Source organism: Phytophthora sojae (assembly GCF_000149755.1).
Source record: "Phytophthora sojae unplaced genomic scaffold PHYSOscaffold_2, whole genome shotgun sequence".
In the NCBI taxonomy this organism is placed as follows: domain Eukaryota; phylum Oomycota; class Peronosporomycetes; order Peronosporales; family Peronosporaceae; genus Phytophthora; species Phytophthora sojae.
Window position 1 is genome coordinate 7,427,294 of NW_009258116.1, and position 22,878 is coordinate 7,450,171.

The 22,878-nt window shown below is 55.3% G+C and overlaps 4 protein-coding genes across 4 annotated transcripts; 1 reads left to right on the plus strand and 3 right to left on the minus strand.

The window, feature by feature from the left end:
* Positions 1 to 54: 54 nt before the first annotated feature.
* PHYSODRAFT_311740 (hypothetical protein) lies at positions 55 to 453 on the minus strand (the record flags this gene model as incomplete). The annotated part of the gene is made up of 1 exon (XM_009522099.1): positions 55 to 453. One exon carries the CDS (start codon positions 451 to 453, stop codon positions 55 to 57), a length of 399 nt encoding a protein of 132 aa, XP_009520394.1.
* A 2,627-nt stretch (positions 454 to 3,080) lies between these two features.
* On the plus strand, positions 3,081 to 17,003 carry PHYSODRAFT_486395 (hypothetical protein; the record flags this gene model as incomplete). Its single annotated transcript, XM_009522100.1, has 3 exons — positions 3,081 to 3,232; positions 3,353 to 3,701; positions 3,771 to 17,003. The coding sequence occupies 3 exons, from the start codon at positions 3,081 to 3,083 to the stop codon at positions 17,001 to 17,003; spliced, it is 13,734 nt and encodes a 4,577-aa protein (XP_009520395.1).
* An 847-nt stretch (positions 17,004 to 17,850) lies between these two features.
* Positions 17,851 to 20,074, minus strand: PHYSODRAFT_326178 (hypothetical protein; the record flags this gene model as incomplete). Its single annotated transcript, XM_009522101.1, has 5 exons — positions 17,851 to 18,366; positions 18,414 to 18,500; positions 18,694 to 18,899; positions 19,010 to 19,361; positions 19,964 to 20,074. 5 exons carry the CDS (start codon positions 20,072 to 20,074, stop codon positions 17,851 to 17,853), a joined length of 1,272 nt encoding a protein of 423 aa, XP_009520396.1.
* Positions 20,075 to 21,779: 1,705 nt separating this feature from the next.
* PHYSODRAFT_413992 (hypothetical protein) lies at positions 21,780 to 22,181 on the minus strand (the record flags this gene model as incomplete). Its single annotated transcript, XM_009522102.1, has 1 exon — positions 21,780 to 22,181. A coding segment is annotated over one exon (402 nt), but the record flags the coding sequence as incomplete, so codon positions are not given.
* Positions 22,182 to 22,878: the final 697 nt, after the last annotated feature.

The window sequence follows — 22,878 nt, forward strand, 5'->3', positions numbered from 1 at the left end:
TCACTGGGTCTTGATACTTCGGACGCTGGAGCTGCTGCCGCCTGGACGCCGCGCTTAGGCGCTGGCGGACTTGTTGAGGCGGTGCACGACGAACATGCTCGTGTCCAGGTAGGCAAGCGTCACGTTCTTGATGCAGTCCTTTTCCTTGGACGAGAGCTCCGAGTCGGGCTTGCTGGCGCTGCACTTGTCCCAGGCCAGCGCCGTGATCTTGGACACGGCCTGCTGGATCAGCGCGCGCTGCTGCTCCTCCACAAGCAGCTGCTGCATCTCCGCGGCGCCCGTGGACGCGCCGCCGCCGAGCGACGAGGACGGCGCGTGCGACGACGGCGAGTCGTAGGACGAGGACACCGCCGGCGCGCTGTAGTCGTAAGTCGGCTCCTCGTACGTGTACGACTCCGAGGAGGACGACGTGGGCTCGGGCTCCTTGCTCTTGCCGAATCCGAAGAAGGACATGCTACTGCTACTGCTACTTTGGGGCGTCTGTGGATGCGGCCGTTATGACCGTTATGACCTCACAAAGTGGTTCAGGTTGCTGGTTGAGGGGGCGCAAAACAACTTGAGCCACCTCCAAACCCGGATTTGTATCGGGGGTGGCGCAGGTTGCAGGTTAAGGGGTCGGCACGGACCGGCGTGAAGTTCCTGAAAAACCGACTTTTTTTACTACGTGCTAACTTGTATTAAGTGCCCAGTATGTAAAACAACCCTTTCATTTTTGAAAAGGTCTATGGCGGTTTTCGAGTGCTATGGCTGTCGCGTGATTCGGTTCTCAATAAGAATCCTTTTCAGCGGCTAACGGCACAACATACCCCCGATTTAGAATGCGGCCATCTTGTGCCAATAGTCGCAGCCATAATAAAACCCGGATTTATATGGTGTTGTACAGATTGGCTCAGGTTGCTCGTTTGGGGGGTTTGTCCGCTCCTAAAACATTTATTTAGAGTTTGTCCGTGTCTAGATTATAAACATACCCGAAACCTTTACCCATGTACTTGTCAACTTTACCACAATACTTACTAATTTTCCGCCATGAACTCACTATTTTTACGCATATACCCACCAACGTTTACACTCAGTACTGCCAAAGATTGTTATGATGTGACTCAATATGACATCACATTAATTTGTACAGTGCGTATTGTGCTTTTTTTCTTACATACTTTTAGCACTTCGACTGTAACTTATCTATAAATCGTTCTCGAGTACGAATCGCTGTAAGTCGTGGATGGTCAATGAGCACTAAGTAGTGCACAAACGCCATCTCCTGCATGATTTAGCACATCCAGCGTGGATTAGCATCCTTTTGGCACCTTCAGAAAGTGCCATTTCCGAGCCAAATCGGGCTGGCTTTTGCTCCATGATTTACCACTAAGTACGAGCACTAAGTGCTCTAATTAGGAGGGCAAACTGGATGCAAAGCACAATACATGCCTGCTGCTGCTGCTGCTTACTGCTAACTTTGGGGCGTGTGCGTTGACTCTGTGGATGTGGCTTTCCCTTGCTAAAGCCTACGCACATAGTTTCCCTCCAACGATTCCCAGGAGCTTTCAGTGCTTTAACAATCTCGCTTAAGTACAAAACAGTCCGTCTAAGTTCATTCTCCCGTTTAAGTTTGTCTCTCTCGCTTAGTTTGACTCTCTCGATTAAGTGTCGATAAAGCTGCTGAGGAGGGATGGGGGGGGGGTAAGTCCATCAAAACTAGGGGCTGGCACGTCGAAAATAGGGGGTAAATAGATCGACTTCTCAAAATCTGGGGGGGGGGCTCCCAGCTGGACGACCATGCCGCCGATTAGTACGGAGTCAGCCGCGGCTCGTGCTGCCCGTGAGAACTGTGGTAAACGTGCAACTCAACATCAACTTGTAGACTCCGGGAGCGCATGCGCATATTGATACGGCCATATACCCTGGTGTTCATTACTGTCACAAAGCTAATACGCCAAGGTTGTCGGGAGCTGGGGGCAGGAGCTAAGAGTGAGGACCATGGGATTGGCACAAGCTGTTTAACTATTGGAGAAGACGTGATCTTTCTAAATGGAAATGATGCCTGAAGGCAGTGAAGTACTTTGCGCTATCGCAGGGGGGGGGGCATGCGAGTACCCAAAAGCGTACACGCGGTGTCCATGTCCAAAGCTATCGCATTGATTTTCATGACGTTTCGTCATTTCAGGCCAAATGTTGACGGAAAGTCATGTACTAGAGCATTGGCCTTTCGCAAGCGTTATTGCAGTGCCACAGTTGCGGCGTACCAGTCGCCTGAACAAACGACATCAACAAGCACGCAAAGTGCAATCCTAGGTCGTAGTACATCTATATGTACCGCCACGCTGATGAAGACCAAATATTCCTAGTCATTACGCTCGCTGAGGTGACCTCGTCTCCCCGGCATCGGGATAGGTGGGTGGTGAGACGAACGCGGAGGCGCGGCGGTCGGTTGGTTCCTCTCGTACAAGCAAACAATTTAGTTTCAACACATTGCACCTTCGGGCCAAATTCGCGAGGATGCGATTGATAGGTATACATCGATAGAGATACCCATGCCAGTCAAGATTCGAGAGGCACCAAACCATCGAGAGGATTCGACAACGATTCTTCTCACTTTTCAGCACGCGCTTGGTTGCTGCGACGGCCTCCATCCTCCGCGGGCTCCTACTCGCTGCCGTGGCACCGAGCGCACTGCTACGAAGAACTCACCAAGTCTGCAATATGCAAAACTATTTTTTGTGCGTGCAGTTTCTGGAACAGGCGCTCAAGGCGCACCAGCTATCGATACAATGACATCCTGCGACCATGTCGACGAACGTCTCAATCTGCTCGTCCTCTACTCCTGGAACTACGTGGAAAGGAAGCCTGCGTCATTCGGTCCAAGCGCTCAAGGCGGGGCTGCGGGAGATGGTTAGAGGTTCTAACTAATTTTGTTAAAGAGTACCAAGTCTTTCGGATCTGAAAGTCTTTCGTTCAAGCAGCGTACGTTTCGCCTCGATCTTGATGAAGAGTCTCTCTCGATGCCTTGTGGGGGGCGCCACCTCGCCTCGCTGCTTCCCAGTTAGGAACCGTCGGCTTCGGGCCCAAGACGCGACTCGGCCATGTCGACCCCGCGCATGCAATGGGTGAGCCAGCGCATCGTCGAGACGTTCGAGCCGAGCGTGACGCAGGCGGAAGTGACCGAGTTCCTGGCGTCCCCGGGCACGCGCAAGCTCTTCAACGAGCTGCTGAGCGGCAAAGACGCGTGCAAAGTGTTCGTGCACTTCCAGGGCGGGGCGAGCGCAGCAGCTGCAGCCGAGAACGGGGCGACGCCGGCAGTCGCCACCGCCCCCAATGGAGACGCAGCAGCAGCAGCTTCTGCTAACAACAATAGCAAACTCTGTGTGTCGCTGGGCAACTCGATCCCGATCCGCGCCAAGTGCTGCTTCTTCCTGAGGACCACAGCGGACGGGAAGCCCGTGGACGTGCAGAAGGCCAGCGACAACGCCATTTGCTTCGGCGAGCTCGCCCCCAACATCCTCCGAGACCTCGAGACGACCATCAGCTCTCTCTTCTCGCCGCTGCTCAAGGCCAAGGACGAGTGGGGCAAGGCCGACGCCGACCTCAAGAACGAATTCATGACGGAGTCCGAGAAATTCGCCAACGACCTCAAGGAGGCGCTCAACAGTATGGACAGCGGACTGGAGCTGAGGAGACCCGACCGCAGCATTCTCGCCGAGACAGTGAACAACGCAGCGGGCCACGGCGGCGTCAATGGGGCGAGGGTGTTGCAGGTTTCCGACTCGCCCAAGCTCATCGTGTACTACGAGGAAGTGCTCAAGGAGTGGTGCGACGTCATCTCGACGTACCTCGAGACCAACACGACGAACGACGGCAAGGGAGGCAACAACGACCAGAGCATTGACGACGATGGACCCATGGGGGAGCTCGAGTATTGGAGGCGACGCATGCAGCGGCTGACGAGCATCACGGAGCAGCTCAAGATGAACGAGTACAAGGACGTCTTCGCGGTGCTCAGCAGGACGACCAAGAGCGTCAGCGACGACACCAAGCAGCGCATCCAGACGCTGCTGCGACGCTGGAAGCAGATCGACATCGGCATCACGGAGGCCGCGAACGAGGCCAAAGACAACGTCAAGTACCTCTTCACACTCGAGAAGTTCATCATCCCGCTCTACAACGGCACGCCCAGCTCCATCATTGACACGCTGCCGGCTCTGATGAACTCGATCAAGATGATCCACTCCATCGCGAGGTACTACAACACGACGGAGCGCATGGCAAACCTGTTCACCAAGATCACCAACCAGATGATCACCAACTGCAAGCACTGCGTCACTGGAGGCGAGACGTACGAGGTCATGTGGGACAAAGACCCCGAGGAGCTCGTGCGCCACCTGGACTCGTGTCTGAAGCTCAACGAGGCGTACCAGCAGCAGTATCGCGTCACCAAGGACAAGCTCTTCGCGACGCCCAAGGGCAAGCAGTTTGAGTTCAACGAGATGAAAATCTTTGGCAAATTCGACCTCTTCTGTCGACGCGTCATGAAGCTGATCGACATGTTCACGACGATCCACCAGTTCTCGTCCCTGGGCCAGCACCGCCTCGAAGGCATGGAGGACCTCATCGCGAAATTCAACTCGATTATTCGCGAATTCCAGTACCGGAACCACGACCTGCTCGACTACAAGAACAACCGCTTCGACCGCGATTACGTCGAGTTCAACGTCCGCATCTCCGACCTCGAAGGGTTGCTGCAAAAGTTCATTAACGACTCCTTCGAGAACATCACCTCCATCGAGCACTCGCTGAATCTGCTGCGCAAGTTTCAGACGATTCTGCAGCGTGAGAACCTCAAGTCGGACTTGGACTCCAAGTTTAACGTTATCTTCCAGAACTACGGGCTGGAGCTGGAGCACGTTCTACAGCAGTACGAGAAGTACAAGCAGAACCCTCCGTACCCACGTAACCTGCCGCCGGTAGCGGGTAACATCACGTGGTCGAGACACCTGCTGAAGCGCATTGAGGAGCCCATGAAGAAGTTCGAGTCCAACCAAAACGTACTGGCAAGCAAAGACGCCAAGCGCATTATCCGCATGTACAACAAGGTTGCGAGAACGCTGGTCGCTTTCGAGTACATCTGGTACCAGGCGTGGGTGCAGTACATCGACACGGCCAAGGCGGGACTGCAGGCCACGCTGATCATCCGCCACCCTGAAGACAACAAGCTCTACGTGAACTTTGACCCTGAAATTCTGCAGCTTTTACGCGAAGCCAAGTGCTTGGACCGCATGGGTATCGAGATCCCAGAAGCGGCCAAGATTGTGCTGCTCCAGGAGGACAAGTTCAAGAACTACTACAACGAGCTCCAGTACGCGCTGGCAGAGTACGACCGCATCGTGACAAAGGTGATCCCAGTGACGGCCATGCTCCTGCGGCCGCACTTCAACGACATGGAGTTCAAGCTGCGCCCGGGAATGATCACGTTGACCTGGACGAGCATGAACATCGAGGCGTACCGCAACCACATCCACTCGGGCTTGCAGCACCTCGAGGAGCTGGTGACAAACATCAACGACATCATCGAGAATCGCATCGAGAAGAACATGCGCATCGTCTCCAAGACTATGCTAGTGGATCTGCCGGTGGACCAGTCCTTCTCTCTCGACGAGTTCGTAACGATGCAAGGCTCGAACATCAAGCGAGCAGGCGCACTGCTGCAGGGCAAGAACGTCGAGATCGAGAATGCAGTGGAGGATTTACTCAAAATCATCATGCAATACCCGCTGGACTCGCACATCGAGGGCGTCTCCAACGACGAGGCCATGAAGCTCAAGAAGCACTACAACCACTTCATGTACCAGGCGCTGCTGCACTGCACCAAGAACTCGCTCAACACCATCAAGAAGCGCGTGGCCTCTCGCATGACGTCCACGATCTTCACTATCGAGCGTCCGTTCTTCGAGGTCGACGTGCAGCTCAGCGTACCAAACGTCCAGCTGCACCCGTCGTTGGATGAGATCCAGCTAGCTATTAACAAGGCTGCGCAGACGATTCTCAGCTGCTCGAAGGAGTTGCTGGACTGGGGGCAGAGCGATTTATCCTCCGCCGTGAACAGCTCCAATTCTAATGGCACAGACAGCAACGGGAACACTACGCACCCCAACGCAGGCAAGATCACCTTCTTCGATCGGATCACCAAGGACATTGAGATTGTGCGCGTTGTGCTTCTGCTCACGGGTAGCGTCCAGGGTCTGCGTAACAACGTGACCGAGTACTTGTGCTCTTTCAAGAAGTACGAGTGGCTCTGGATGGAGCAGAAGGACGTCTCCTACGAGAATTTCCTCAAGAAGAACCCGGAGCTGCAGGACTTTGAGAAGAAACTCAAGTCATTTGTCGAGATCGACGAGGAGATCTCGAGCCTCACCCCCATCCACAACATCGGTGCGCTCTCTTTGAACACGCGCAACATCAAGCTGCAGCTCAAGCATGAAAACTCGCAGTGGAAGCTGAAATTCTCCGACAACCTGCACAACCAGGCACGAAGGAAGATGGAGTCGCTGACGGAATATTTCCGGTCGACCATGGGCAAGCTCAATCGTAAAGTGGTGGACTTGGACTCCTTGCGCTTCGTGATGAATCTACTGAAAGAAGTTCGCGCTCGAGAAAGCGGCATCAATATGGAGATCAACCCCGTGCTGGATATGTACGAGATGCTCGAGTACTATCTGCCTGACGGGTTTATGGAGAAGGAGGAAATGGACCAAAAGTCCGTTCTGCGCAGCAATTGGCGCAAGCTTATCCACCACGCCGAGACTCGCACCGACGAGCTCAGCAAGACTCAGGCGGGGTTCAAGCGCGGTCTCCTTCGCGACATCAAGGAGCTGATCGTCGATGTGAAGCACTTCCGCGAAGATTATCTCGCCAACGGGCCCATGGTCATCGGGATTCCCCCCGTGGAAGCTGTGGAGAGGCTCAACCGCTACAAAGAGGAGTACAAGATCCGCGAGCGCAAGCACGAGCTGTACTTGTCCGGTGAAGAGCTCTTTGCGCTGCCGAAGACAACCTACCCGGAGCTGGAGATGACGAAGAAGGAGCTCCAGCTCCAGGACAAATTGTTTGGACTGTATACCGACGTGCTGAGTACAATCGAAGAGTGGAAGCAGATCCCGTGGCTCTCTGTGGCTGAGCGAGTGCAGTCGATGACTGAGAAGGTGGACGCGTTCTCCCTTCGCTGCAAGAAGATGCCCGGGAAACTCCGCGAGTGGGAGGCGTATACCGATCTGAAGAAGATGATCGACGACTTCACCGACGTCTTGCCTCTGCTGCAGGAACTGAGCAAGGAATCGATCAAGCCTCGACACTGGGAGGCTGTCATGGCAATCACCAAGACACAGCTGGACGTCACGGCGCCAGACTTCAAGCTGCAGGCTCTGATGGACGCCAACATTGTGGAGTACAAGTCCGAGATCGAAGAGGTGACTGATGGCGCTGACAAGCAGCTCAAGATCGAGATCCAACTCGCAGAGATTTCGGCTCGGTGGGAGACCGAGGAGTTCCAGTTCCAGGACTGGAAGAGCCGCAACGTGCCCATCTTGAAGGCTGTGGTGCCGGTTGTGGAGGAGCTGGAGGAGACGCAGATGAACCTGCAAACGATGCTGTCGATGCGTCATGTGATCCCGTTCAAGGACGTGGCTCAAGGCAAACTGGAGCAGTTGTCCGATACTTCCGAGACGCTGGAGCGATGGATTAAGGTCCAAATGTTGTGGTGCTCGCTTGAATCCGTGTTCACAGGCGGTGACATCGCCAAGCAAATGCCCGTAGAAGCCAAGAAATTCCAGAAAGTTGACAAGGATTGGGCCAAGATCATGGCGAAATCGGAGGAGATCAAGAACGTGGTGGCCTGTTGCTCCAGTGAACTGCTCAAGTCGTGTCTGCCGACCATGTATTCCGAGCTGGAGAAGTGCCAGAAGAGTCTGGAGGGCTACCTAGAGCAGAAGCGAAACAAATTTCCTCGGTTCTACTTCGTGTCCAACCCTGGTCTGCTCATGATCTTGTCGCAAGGCAGTGACCCGTTGAGTATGAACGAACACTACGAGAAAGTGTTCGACTCCATTGAGAGGGTTTACCACGACAAGAAGGACAAGACCTTGATCCACACGATGGTCTCTGGCGTGGAGGAAGTGCGATTCTCGCAGATCGTCAAGGCGCAGGGCAACATCGAGGACTGGCTGGCCACGTTGCTGCGTGGGATGCAGATCACTATGAAGGACATTTGTCGACAGAGCGCCATGGACATTGGCGTAGTGGGCAACGACTTGAAGCGACTGCGCGAGTTTGTGGACCGGTATGTGGCGCAATTCGCTCTATTGGGAATTCAGATGATGTGGACGACGGACATCCAGACCGCTCTTGAGCAGTGTCGAGCCAAGAAAAACATCATGAAGGACACGAGCACCAAGCAGGCGATGGTGCTTACAGAGCTGTCGAACTGGTGTCTGGGAGATCTCGGCTCTAAAGAGAACCGCATTAAAATCGAGACGCTCGTGACGATCCACGTGCATCAGCGTGACGTGATGACGGACCTCGCTACGCTCTACAAGCAGAAGAAGATCTCGGACCCGAACGACTTCGAGTGGCTGAAGCAGGCGCGGTTCTACTGGAGACCTGGCAACTCGGACGAGTTCAACGCCGATGGAGCTTGTGTCATCTCGATCACTGACGTCGACTTCAACTACCAGTTCGAGTACCTCGGCTCAAAGGAGCGGTTGGTGGTGACTCCGCTTACCGATCGATGCTACATCACGCTAGCTCAAGCTCTGGGAATGTACTTTGGAGGAGCCCCCGCTGGCCCCGCAGGAACAGGCAAGACGGAGACAGTGAAGGACCTGGGTCGTACTCTGGGCATCTACGTCGTGGTGACCAACTGTACGGACCAGCAGAAGTACACGGATTGCGCCAAGATCTTCAAAGGGCTGTGTCAGGGCGGACTCTGGGGGTGTTTCGATGAGTTTAACCGCATTCAGCTCCCTGTGTTATCCGTGGTGGCACAGCAGGTACTCGCTATTCAGAACGCCAAGAAGACTGGAACCAAGTACTTCCAGTTCCCTGGAGACCCTCAGAATATTTTACTTACGCAAGTTTGCGGGTATTTCATTACCATGAATCCTGGTTACGCTGGCCGTCAGGAGCTGCCTGAGAACCTCAAGGCCCTGTTCCGAGGCGTGGCCATGATGGTGCCCGACTTCGAGATCATCATGAAGGTCAAGCTGTGTTCCGTCGGGTATTCCGAGTACCAAGACCTCGCCAAGAAGTTCTTCATCCTGTACAACACGTGTAAGGAGCAACTGTCGGCGCAGAAGCACTACGACTGGGGTCTACGTAACATTCTGGCCGTGCTGCGAAGTGCTGGCAAGATAAAGCGCGACAACCGAAACGATTTGGAGTCCAAGCTGCTGTACCAGACCCTGCGCGATATGAACCTGTCCAAGCTGGTGGCCCAAGATGTGCCGCTGTTCCTGTCGTTGCTCGCCGATCTGTTCCCGACAGTGCAGTTCCCTCCCAAGGGGTCATATCCCGAGCTTACTGTGGCACTGCAAGCTGAAATTGAGAAGCAGGGCATTGTGGACCATCCAGGCTGGTTCAACAAGGTCATCCAACTGTACGAGACGCAGCTCGTACGCCACGGTATCATGCTCGTGGGTCCTACAGGCGGCGGCAAGACCAAGATCTTCGACGTGTTGATGCAGGCTCTCACACTGACTACAAACATTGTTCACAAGCAGTCCAAATTGAATCCGAAAGCCATCCGAGCCGCTGAAATGTACGGTGAAGTGGATCCCATGTCTGGCGAGTGGACAACCGGCGTGTTTGCAGCCATGTGGGCGAAATACAACAACAAGGCCAACAAGTTCATCATGTGGATGACGTGCGACGGCCCTGTCGACGCTATTTGGATTGAGGATCTGAACACCGTGCTGGACGATAACAAGATTCTGACCCTAGCTAATGGTGATCGCATGCCTATGACGGATAATGTGAAGCTCATGTTCGAGGTCGAGACGCTGGTGAACGCTAGTCCCGCTACCGTGTCACGCGCTGGCATCGTCTTCATCAGTGACACAGATCTCGACTGGGCCCCCGTTGTGGAGGCGTGGATTCGGAAGCGTCCACCGACCCACCAGCAGGTTCTTCGGGACCTGTTCATGAAGTATATGGGCGAGAACAACCCGCTCAACCCCGGCCACTGCTTCGACTACTTGAACCGCAACACGGAAGGAGTCATGACGGTATCTCGCGTTGGCCAGGCGTCTCGACTGTACAACTTGATGACGGGGTTGCTGCTTGGAGATCACGGCACGACATTGTCCGAAGACCCCGCAAAGCTAGCCATCCAGCTCGAGAAGCTGTACCTGTACTGCCTGTGCTGGTCGCTCGGCTCGCTCTTGGAGCAGGAAGACCGAGTGAAATTTGACGAGTGGATCCGACAGTACGACGACAACGCGCTGCTCCCCAAGTGTGAGCCTGGACAAACCGTATACGAGTACTTCGTTGACCCGCAGACCTGGGAGTGGAAGCTGTGGAGACCGGCCAAGTGGGAATACCCCAAAGGCGCCAAGCAGCTCGATTTCTCCAACTTGCTGGTGCCTACCATGGACTCCGTGCGAACTCTGTACCTCATTGAGAACCTGCACAAGCAACGCAAGCCTGTGCTGATGGTGGGCGGACCTGGTACTGCTAAAACTTCGTCCGCGTTGATGTTTTTCAATGATTTGAGTCCGGATATTATGATGATCAAGCGCGTCAACTTCTCGAGTGCTACGACGCCCTTCATGTTCCAGAACGCCGTCGAGAGTGAGCTGGATAAGCGCGGCGGAAAGAGTTTCGGCCCTCCTGGAGGGAAGAAGATGACGGTCTTCCTAGATGATCTCAGTATGCCGCTCGTGAACGCCTGGGGTGACCAACCGACGCTCGAAATTGTGCGCATGATCATCGAGTTGAGCGGATTCTGCTTCCTGTCGAAGGACCGACGCGGTGACTTCAAAGTGTGCGAGGATCTGCAGTACGTGGGGGCCATGGGCCACCCGGGAGGAGGTCGAAATGACATTCCGAACCGGCTGAAGCGCCAATTCTACCTGTTCAACCTGATTTTGCCTTCGCTAACGTCGATCGATGACATCTACGGCCAAATGCTTGCGGGTCGGTTCGACCCGGAGACGTACAGCAAAGACACACTTTCTGTCGTGAACAAACTGACGCGTGCTACGATTGACTTGTGGAACTTCATGAAGGCCAAGCTGCTCCCCACGCCAGCGAAGTTCCACTACATCTTCAATATGCGTGAGCTGAGCCGTGTGTTCCAGGGGATTCTACTCACCCCGCCTGAAACCTTCACGAGCGGCGGAGGCATTCGTGTAACACAGGGGAAACTCGCCAAGATGGACCCTGGCCAGGTCGTGCTGCTCACTTGGAAGCACGAGTGTGCGCGCGTGTTCTGCGATAAGCTGACGAACCACAAGGACAAGGACATCTTCAACGCCTACATGCGCGAGCTCATCAAGAGCCACTACGGAGACAGCCTGGAGGAGTTTTGTCGCCAGCAGTACAGCATGGTCAACTTCCTCCGCGACCCGGAAGAGGACGAGGAAGGCGGCATTGCCGACGCTGCGCTCAAGATCTACGAGCCTGGCGGTACCGTCGCAGACGTGCGCTCCCGCGTCCTCGAGTTCCTGGACAAGTACAACACTGACTTCCCTCAGCGCCAGATGCGGCTCGTGCTCTTCGACGACGCTCTGGACCATTTACTGCGCATTTCCCGCCTACTGGAGATGCCTCGAGGTTCGGCGTTGCTCGTGGGTGTCGGTGGGTCCGGAAAGCAGTCGCTGACTCGGTTGGCCGCGTACATGGCAGGCTCTACCATCTTCCAGATCGTCCTGACCAAGACGTACAACACCAACTCGTTCATGGAAGACATTCGCACACTGTACAAGTCTGCGGGCCATCTCCGCAAGTCCACGACCTTCCTGTTCACGGACGCGGAGATCAAGAACGAGATTTTCCTGGAGCTCATCAACTCGATCCTCATGACGGGCGAAGTGGCCGGTCTGTTCGCCAAGGACGAGATGATGGCCATGACTGCGGATCTGCGCAACTCGTTCGTCAAGGAGCGCCCCGGACAGGCGGAAAGCCAGACGAACCTCAAGCAGTACTTCACCGACTGTGTGCGTGACAACCTCCACGTCGTGCTGTGTATGTCGCCGCTGAACGCCAAGTTTGCCGAGCGCGCGCGAAAGTTCCCGGGGTTGATCAGTGGCCCGACGATCGACTGGTTCTTGCCGTGGCCTGAAGACGCGCTGATCGCCGTGTCCAAGGGCTTCATCCAGGACTACCCGATGGAGTGTGATGCGACGACCAAGCAAGCGCTCATGACCCACATGGGTATGGTGCACCGCATCGTCACGGACCTGTGTGAAGAGTACTTCCAGAAGATGCGACGGCGCGTGTACCAGACGCCCAAGTCGTACTTGAGCTTCATCGAGTCGTACAAGAAGATGTACAACGTCAAGCTGGACGAGATCAAGGTCAAGGAGCAGCGCGTGAACCTCGGACTGAAGAAGCTCATCCAGGGAGCTGAGGACGTGCGAGCAATGTCGATTGTGCTAGCAGATGAGCAGGTGAAGCTGGAAAAAGCCACGGAGGAGACCAACACGATGCTGCAGTCTCTCCAGGTTTCGTCCGCGGAGGCACACAAGGAGGGCGACCAAGTGGCTCAGATCAAGGCGAAATGTGAGGAGGATGCGGCTCGTATCTCGGCCGAGAAGGAGCTGTGCGAGCATGATCTGGCCAAGGCCAAGCCGTTCGTCGAGGAGGCCGAGACGGCCATCGACTCGATCAAACCGGCGCACATAGGTGAGATCAAGAAGCTGGCCAAGCCCGCCGACATCATCCGTCTCGTGTTCGACGGTGTGCTGATCCTGTTCAAGCTGCCGCTGATCCCGGTGAAGCAGGTGAAGCTGAACGTGGCCAAGCAGGAGATCGACTTCTTCGAGACGTCCTTCTCGCCCTATGCCCAGTCGATGATGAGCGACTCCAACTTCCTCAAGAACGTGCAGAACTTCGGAGCAGTCGGTAAGGATATGATCAACGAGGAGACGATCGAGCTGCTGACTCCGTACATGGAGCTCGAGGGGTTCCAGCCGAGTGTGGCCAAGAACGCCTCGCTGGCAGCTGAAGGCCTGTGCACGTGGGTGCGCGCCATGAAGTTCTACCACGAAGCCTCAAAGGTGGTGAAGCCCAAGCTCGAGGCTCTCACGATTGCTGAAGGGCAAATGGAAGCGGCTAACAAGGCGCTGAACGCTGCTGAGCAGCGACTCTCCAAGTGCAAGGAGCGACTGAACGAGCTGCAGCAAATGTTCGAGGCTCAAATGGCCGAGAAGAAGCGCATTGAGGACGGCGCCAACGCGCTGGCGCGGAAGATGCAGCAAGCGTCCGATCTGATCAACGGCTTGGCTGGTGAGCGCGTGCGTTGGACGGACGACTCGAACAACTTCGCAGACCTGAAGCGGAGGTTGGTGGGCGATTGTGCGGTGGCCTGCGCCTTCGTGTCGTACTGCGGCCCATTCAACCAGGACTTCCGAACGTACATGGTGCAGAACAAGTTTGTCCCCGACTGCGAGTCGAGAAACGTCCCGGTGACTGTAGATATCGACGTGATCACGTTCCTCGTGGACATTGGTACGGTGGGTGACTGGAACATGCAGGGGCTGCCCACAGACTCGCTGTCGATTCAGAACGGTATCATGGTCACGCGCTCCTCGCGCTATCCTCTGCTCGTCGACCCGCAGGGCCAGGCGCTGTCTTGGATCAAGAACAAGGAGTCGGAGCGGGTTCCGAGCTACGGCACGACGTCTTTGAACCACCCGAAGCTGAAGGATCAGCTCGAGTTCTGCATGGGCGAAGGGAAGGCTCTGATCGTGGCGGGCGTGGAGGAGGACATCGATCCGATGCTGGACCCGGTGCTGGAGAAGCAAATCATCGTCAAAGGCAAGAGCATGTCGATCAACGTGTCGGACAAGAACATGGAGTTCAACCCGGCCTTCTCCATGTACTTCATCACGCGACTGCCCAACCCGCACTTCGGCCCGGAGCTGCAGGCCAAGACCACCGTGATCGACTTCACCGTCACAATCAAGGGTCTCGAGGAGCAGCTTCTTGGTCGGGTCATCGGCAAAGAGCAGAAGGCGCTGGAAGAGCAGCTCGCGCAGGTGCTGGAAGACGTCAACATGAACACAAAGTCGCTGTTAGCACTCGACGCGTCGCTGCTGGAACGCTTGACGTCCAACACTGGTAACCTACTGGAAGACGAGGAGCTGATCGGGGTGCTGGCCAACACGAAGGAGAAGGCCGCCGAGGTGAAAGACAAGCTGATCGCCGCCGCCGACACACGAAAATCGATCAACGAGAAGCGCGAGCAATTCCGCCCCGTGGCCACGCGCGGCTCCGTGCTCTACTTCTCGGTGGTGGAGACGTCGCTCATCAACTGCATGTATCAAACGTCCCTGAACCAGTTCCTGGCGCTCTTCATGAAGTCCATGGACGTCGCGGAGAAGGCTGCACTGGCCTCCAAGCGAGTGGCGAATATCATTGAGACGATGACGTACATCTCGTACCGCTACATCAACCGCGGCCTCTATGAGCGCGACAAGCTCACGTTCGTGCTGCTGCTGACGCTGAAGATCCTCGTCACGGACAGCCTCTTGACCCGTGAAGAAGTCACGCTGCTTATCCGAGGTGGCGCCGCTCTGGACATCAACTCAGTGAGGCGCAAACCGTTCTCGTGGATCTCGAACGAAGCCTGGCTGAACGTCATCGAGCTCTCCCAGAGCTGCAAGTTCTTCACGAACCTGCCGCACGAGATGGCGTCGAACGAAGGCATGTGGCGTCGCTGGTACGAGGACAATGAGCCGGAGACCGTAGTGATCCCGGATTATGAGGCTCGACTCACAGAGAACGAGGTCATCGGGCCGTACTACAAGCTGCTGCTGGTGCGCTCATTGCGTATGGATCGTACGATCCTCACGACCAAGGAGTTCATCAGGAACACGCAGCAAATGGGGCCGCGGTATGTGGAGCCGGTGACGGACACGATCGAGAGCATTTTCGCCGAGATGAAGGCCGAGACGCCCGTCATCTTCCTCTTGTCCATCGGCGCCGACCCCACGGAAAGCATCGAGATGCTGGCACGCAAGCAGAAGAACCCGTCGCCGGCCGTCGTGTCCATGGGTGAAGGCCAGGAGCCTGTGGCTCTCAAGGCCATCAACGCTGCTGTGGTCAACGGCACGTGGGTGCTTCTGCAGAACTGCGAGCTTGGGCTGGAGCTGATGGAGCAGATGGAGGACATCATGCTCAAGCTCACCGAGACGATGGACCCGGGCTTCCGCCTCTTCCTCACGGCGCTGCCGAACGACCAGTTCCCGCTCGGTCTGCTGCAGATGTCCACGAAGGTGACGAACGAGCCGCCTCAAGGTCTACGCGCGGGCTTGTTGCGGTCGTACACGGTGATGGTGGATCAAGAGAAGCTGGAGCGCGTGGAGACGTCGCAATGGCGACAACTGCTGTTCAACTTGTGCTTCCTGCACTCCGTTGTCATTGAGCGGAAGAAGTTCGGGCCGCTTGGCTGGGGAATCCCCTACGAGTACAACAATGGCGACCTGTCAGCGTGTACCATTTTCCTCGAGAAGCACCTGTACAACGGACCGATCTCGTGGCCGACGCTGCAGTACATGGTCGCAGAGGTGCAGTACGGCGGCAAGATCACGGACAACATGGACCGCAGGCTCTTCAACTTCTACGCCGAGTGGTGCCTCACGCCCGACGTTTGCTCGCCGACGTTCAGCTACAACCCGGCCGAGCCCATTTTCCGCCTGCCGAACGACTTCAACTACCGCATCCCCGTGGCCGACAACATCGACGACTACCGGCATTTCTGCCACACGCTCCCGGAGATCGACTCGCCTGAAATCTTCGGCCTGCACCCGAACGCCGACCTCACGTACCGAGTGAAGGAGGTCAACATGCTGCTCACGACTCTCGGCGACACCCAGCCCAAGGGCGGAGGTGGTTCCTCGGGTGTGTCCCGCGAAGACGTCGTGTGCGAGAAGGCCAAGGAGCTGCTGGACCGACTACCTGAAGACTACAACGAGGACGACTACAAGGCCAAGATCAACAAGCTGGGCGGGCTCACCATCCCGCTCAACATTTTCCTGTTCCAGGAGATCCAGCGGCTGCAGCGCGTGATCGCCAAGGTGCGGTCCATGCTGCAGTCGCTGCAGATGGCTATCCGCGGCGAGGTGGTCATGACCGAGGAGCTGAGCTGGACGCTGGACGCCATCTTCGACGCCAAGGTGCCTCCGTCCTGGCTGCGGACATCCGTCGGTGACGAGTTCTCGTGGATCCTGCCGACGCTCGGGCTTTGGTTCTCGTCGCTCATCTCTCGAGACGAGCAGAACCGCACGTGGCTCAACACGCGCCGCCCCAACTCGTTCTGGCTCACGGGCTTCTTCAACCCGCAGGGAATGCTCACGGCCATGAAGCAGGAGGTCACGCGCAAGCACTCCAAGACGGACAAGTGGGCGCTGGACGACGTGGTCTACCACACCGAAGTCACGTCCTTTGAGCGCGCCGAGCAGGTGCGCGCGCCTCCGAGCGAGGGCGTCTACATCTACGGGCTCTTCATGGACGGCGCCACGTGGAGCAAGGCCGACGGAACCATCGTCGAGTCGGAGCCCAAGAAGCTCTTCACGTCGCTGCCGGTGCTGCACGTCAACAGCATGTCCAAGGACCTGGAGGCCAAGTCCCGCAAGGAGCTCTACGGCGCTGTGGGGCCCTTCGAGTGTCCGTGCTACAAGTACGCTACGCGTACCGACCGCTACTTCGTCTTTATGGTGACTATGAAATGTCCTCCGGGCCGTCCGCCTCGCCATTGGGGACTGCGAGGCGTCTGTCTGCTGTGCAACACGGAGTAAATGAACCCCGTCCAGAACCTACCATTCACTGTATTACTATCTGTTCTACACGTATCCTTGAAAACAAAAGTCCACTCTGTCTATCGACAGCCATGCCGTGAGCTTCGACGTTCAACTTGTGATCTCATGTCATCTTAGCACGATGAAAAATGCTCATATCGCTGCTTGTTACGTTTGCTCTAGCTATCGTGGAATGACATTAGCAACTAAATATCCCTAACGACTATCAAATACTGATCGAAAAATAAGTATGCTTCGCATGTTGGTAGACTACTGTACAGTATTTCCAATGTGGGAACTGCTCTTTCCTTCACTCCCTCGGCTTCATCGGCGGATAGGCTCGCACCGATGACCAAGTGCATGTAGATCCGGTGTCGTGACAAGTCCAACGAGTTTTAGGGTCAACTTGAAAAAGGGGGCTATCACTCGCCGTAGTGATCCATAGCGGCCATACGCCTGGCCAAGGTGCTGGCCAAAGTGGCGCTTGGACAGCCTCCACTCCAGCTGGCTGAGAAAGACCGCCGCCTTGGTCGGCTGATGGATGTCGGAGCTGCGCGAAGCGCTTCACTTTGCTGCGATCTCGGACAAGTATTCCGATATCAAACGAACCAAAGAAGCAGAACTACTGTACGTCAGGTAGGATTTTTTACTACCCTTATTTCACCCTGACCGGAACTTTCACCCGGACCTTTTTCCCGGGTAAAACACCAGGTCAGGCCAAACATCCGGGTAAAGCAAGAGTGTGCATTGAAGTGATATTTAATAGCAGTGTTTAATGTAAGTTATGGTGTGTGTTGAGTTATGCAGGTACGATTCAGCGCGTCGCAGCATGATCGCAGTCTGGAGGCTAGAATGACCACTCCTCCACGCCATTTTCTTCATCTGGATCGTGGTCACTGTCCGAGTCAAGGAAGAAGTTGTAAGTGTTAGCGTGCTCATCAATTTCCTGCTGCAAGTCTTCGGCCGACTGCGCATTTCGGGGTGGCTCATCTTCCTCCGAAGAGTGATCAGCTTCGCCACTACGAGCTGATTCGACTGAGCCGTCGGACTGGTCGCCAAGCTCATCATAGTCACCTTCATCTTCTGACTCAGGCGGAACTTCAAATGTTGCTAAGTCGGGGGCAGCCGGTAACTCAATGCGTGGTGGACGCTGTTTCTTCTTGCGTAGACCGCGCGTGATGTTGGCTTGCCGCTGCGCGTAAGCAGTTGAAATTTTGGCAATTGTAGAAACAAAGTGTCGAAGCTTGGGGTGGGGCTTGAACGCGGCGTTCATCTCCCTGTTAAACCTCTCCAAGGGGTTGTTTGTGCGCGCCACGATAGTATTGGCGATACCAAACACATTCCACTCTGTGATGTAGTATCGCTCAAGCCAGGTTTTTCTAAAGTAAACCCAAAAACGTTTCCACTCACGGCGTCAGTATGGGCAATTGCAGGATTGAGCTTTTTGCCGGTGTCGCGGTAGATGAGATGCAGGATATCGTCGTACATGGACTCAGTCTGGGACGTACAGAGCACGAAGTATACCGGTGTGAACAGTCTACGCGCTGGGTCATCCACCATTAAGATCAAGCACTGGCGAAATCCTCGTGGTACAGATCGAAAAGTACCGTCGAGGAAAAGAGATACGCTGTTGTCGAGTAGGAGCTCTTTCAGCGCAGGATGGACCCTTAGAATCGGGGTGGGCCGTCACCAAATGGAACCGGAAGAATGGGATGGCCGAGTCTTTCACTTTGGAGAAGGGAGGGACTTCCACAACTCCGTGAATATCACCACCGTAGTATCGGCGGCGAATGCGACAGATACGCCCGATAACTTGCTCCTCTGTCAATCCGTCTAACAGCTCTTCTCTATCGGGACCGTAGAACGCCTCGCATACTTGCTCCCAAATGTCGCCCTCTGGCATTGTTGGATTTTGGGTTGCTAGCTGATCTGTAGTTCGTTTCATTGCGTCGGTTTCATCATTGAGTTGCCATTCAATACCGGGACCGGACGGCACGTGTGCTCACCCTCCACCCACCAAACAGCGGCCGGGGTTACTTTGAGCGTGGCCTTACAGCCAGAAGTCTTCGAAGTACTGCAGCGATATGCAATGTGCTTCTTCGAGTACCAGTTCTTGCAATATCGAACGCCCTTGTAGATCTTGATCGTTTTTGACCCTCGCTTTTTCTTGGCTCGTGGCATGGGTTCCTGGCTAGCAGGGGGTAGCATCACGTGATCACCGGCAGCTTGGACTTGGTCAGATGGATCATCAAGGGACAGCGCTAGCAACTCGAGAGTGTTCCCACTCGCATCATTGCCGACCTTGCGACGGACGGAGCGCTTCATCTTTTGCTGGGCACGAGTGCCCTGGCGGGTCATCTAGACGTCTCGAGAGTTGGTTGTGGTTGAATAGGGAGCTGCGCTTGTGCGGAAAGCAGGAAGATGGTATGTGCTGCTGCCTTACCAGTATTGCCATGGGGCCTTCCCATGGGGCCTTCCCATGCGAGAATGCTGCGGATAAGTATAGTTTTGTGAGAGATTTGGATAATAGTAGTTTCTTAGAGTAGATGGCGATGTAGATGATATATATGCCCGCATGAACTTGGCAAATATATCTTCTCCGGGTTATTCTCAGGTCATTGAAAACATGCGCTCTTTTTCACTAAGAAAGAGTTCCGGGTAAAAGTTCCGGTCAGGGTGAAATAAGGGTAGTAAAAAAGGTAACCGTACGTCAAGGAGCGCTTGGCCGGCCTAGAAAAAAAATCAACCTAGGTCTCGGTAGAGCCCGCATCAGTGATGCGGGCTCTACCGTTTCTGTTCGTGAGTTTTTGTGGCTCCGACTGAGTGGATCATCGCTCAAACAGTGTTTGACAAACACCAGGCTGGTCGTCCAGAAGCTGAGACCGGCTGGCATATTTTCCAGGAGGTGTGACTGCACAGCGATTGCGATGTTTTGCTTCATACTGTCGCCGCTGTCGCACCCACGATACTAGCGACGCCTGGTCCCAGGCGTTGAGACTCGGCGCCTGCACTACCTCGAAGACCGGTTGCGGTACAGTCATTTCAACGTCGCCTTCAGCATCCGTAGTCATCTTGCTTCTTGGTCGGCTTCGTGCCTCACAGGCCGACTTGTCCTGCAGCGGTCGCCTGTCCTTCTTGTTCTTGCCGCGGCTTCTGGTTCCTCCAGAAAGTTAACTTTGTGGTCACCAGTACTTAGCAAAGAGCAAATTGAATTGTGTTGTGTTACCGTAGCTCTACAGTGCTGTTAGATTCTGCTTTCTTGCCTACGAGAATTCGTAGCGGTTCTTAATCCGGCTACTAGCAGTTCTAGAAGCTCTGGTGTTAGCATGAGCTTTGCCGGCTTGGATATGCAAGCGACAGAGACGAGGAATGCCTGGAATCGTCCACACGCCCTCATGCTGACCTGCGTGGGCATGGCCTTCGGCCTCGACACTGGCTACGCGCTCAACCCGGCCCGCGACTTCGGCCCTCGCCTCTTCACCTTCTTCGCTGGCTGGGGCTGGAAGGTTTTCACGGTCCACAGCTTCTACTTCTGGATCCCCATCATCGGTCCCTTCATCGGTGGCCTGCTTGGTGCTGGCCTGTACGTTGGTCTCATCGAGAACTTCCACCCGCGCGAGTAAGTCGCACACCTAGCAACCATGACTTCAGTCATTCGTATCTGGGCTTCTCTTGTCAAAATACAACATTTTCATTCCACGTTCACTAAATTCTACAGCTTCACCTTTACCTTTGCCGTCGTTAACGCTCTCGCCAAGGCCAACGATGCCAGCCTTCCCACATCTGTATCGACGAGAGCGAATGGAAGTTTGCCCACAAAAAATGGAAATACTATAGCTCGAGATGGGGTTGTCACGAACCACAGGATCTTTATCAAAAGGGGCCACAAATCCATCAGCACTTTATCATTTGGGGCCACAAACCCAAGCACCCCACAAGCTGAGCAGGAGCGCTGCTCGCGTGAAAGAGCGCGAGCAGCAAAAAGCCTGTGAGCGCGCTCGTTGTGATTTGGGCGCTCTTCCGTGCTCCGATTGGACAGGGGAGCACAACGAGCGCGCTCGAAAACAACAAGATTTCACTGGCTAAAAAACAGCGCAAATATACGGAACCCACAAAAAATCAGCAGCAAGCAGCCACCGTCGCGTGCCGCCCGCAGACGTCGCCAAGAGACTCGAGTGCTACTCCGCTCTCCCGTGCAGGAGAAGGCGGAGCAGCAGCAGCAGCGCCAGCGCGAGCACAAGGAGTACGAGCAGCCGCCCGCAGTGCGAGGCCACCACCGACAGCAACCTGCAGTAGGAAGAGCCCCCCACCGCCGCGTGCCGCGCACAGACGTATTGGTAAGCGACTTGGGTTTGGGAATTGGCGTGCAAGCTTGTTAGTATGAATGACGAGCGAAAATGATCATGATCCGTTCACAAGCTAGAGCTGCCGCAGCTGCTGAATATCGGGGCGATGACACAACTAATCAAGAAATAGTTGTTGCTACGAGATGGATGGGTGGGTTTGACGATGGCAAACGCGCGCAGCAGCTACTGGCCATTGATGGACAGTCGGAGAGCGTCGTTAACCAGTTTTGGGTGCGTACGGAGGCATTGGCAACGGAATATGCAGCCCTACAAGAAGCTCAGGCGCAAGGCGAGGCTTTACTAGCTGCACAGGCGTCAACTCAGCACTGCTAGCAGAACGCCAACACGCGACTACCCTTCAGTTCCGGCAGGACCTACAAGACACGAAATCTATGCTGGAGACGCATCTGAATACTCTCGCTAAGATGCAAAAGTCTGTCATGATCACAAAATTCGCGCAATCGGAGCGATTACGTTCTAAGAAGTCAATTAACTCGGCTTTGGTCGAGCTGTAGAGCTCGACAATTGCCTTCGCAATTCCCTCTGCATTTATCGTAGTCTGAATCTCTTCTCTCACCACCACCTGCCGAATTACTCGGGATTCTTCGTACTCGCCGCTACAGAAAGGCAAGTTATTGTTCACGAGGCGAAGGGTTTCCAGCATCAAATGAAGGCGTTGAGGGTTTGTTCGACACAAATTCGACGAGAGCAGCCGTTCAACCGTCTCATCTCGCTTTCGTTTCCCTTCAACTGCAGCCGCCGTTTTCTTCGACGAGATTCGATGCACCTTTCGTAAATGCTCTGTTGCTCTAGATGTTCTTGCTCGTGACAACACCAACTTCACACCTGCCTGTCGACACGCCTCGTCGGCAAGACATACCCAGCCAGTTTTCACTTCATCATAGTCGATATACTCTACGCGTACACCCCACTCAAAAATGAATGACTTCTCCGCGACAGTAGGCAGTTTAAGCGTGTAGCCCGCAGAGGGTTGATAAGCTTGAACGGCCTCACGAACTGCAACAGGTGGTCGAACCATGCCAACAAGCTCTCCGTTACCACCCACCACCGTCCTTCGTGTTTTCTCCTACCCAACGCAATGGAAATGCTCGCGATTCTCTTAGCGGCGTCTGCGGGCAGCACGCGGCGGTGGGGGCCTCCTCCTACTGCAGGTAGCTCTCGGTGGTGGCCTCGCACTGCGGGCGGCTGCTCGTACTTCTGCTGTTCGCGGTGGCGCTGCTGCTGCTGCTCCGCCTTCTCCTGCACGGGACGGCGGAGTAGCACTCGGGTCTCTTGGCGACGTCTGCGGGCGGCACGCGACGGTGGCGGCACGTTCAAGTTGTGCTGAATTAATTTATTTTGCCCAATAAGGGGGATCCGTAACGAGCGCTGCTCGCGCGCTCCGGGTGCTCGTTGTGTTCGTATTTAAATGGGGGAGCTGAAAAACCTCATAGTTCGTGCTCGCTCGGCAGGCACGAGCTCGTAGATTGGGGTTGTAGTGCTCTCTTGCCCCTCTGCTCGTGGGATGC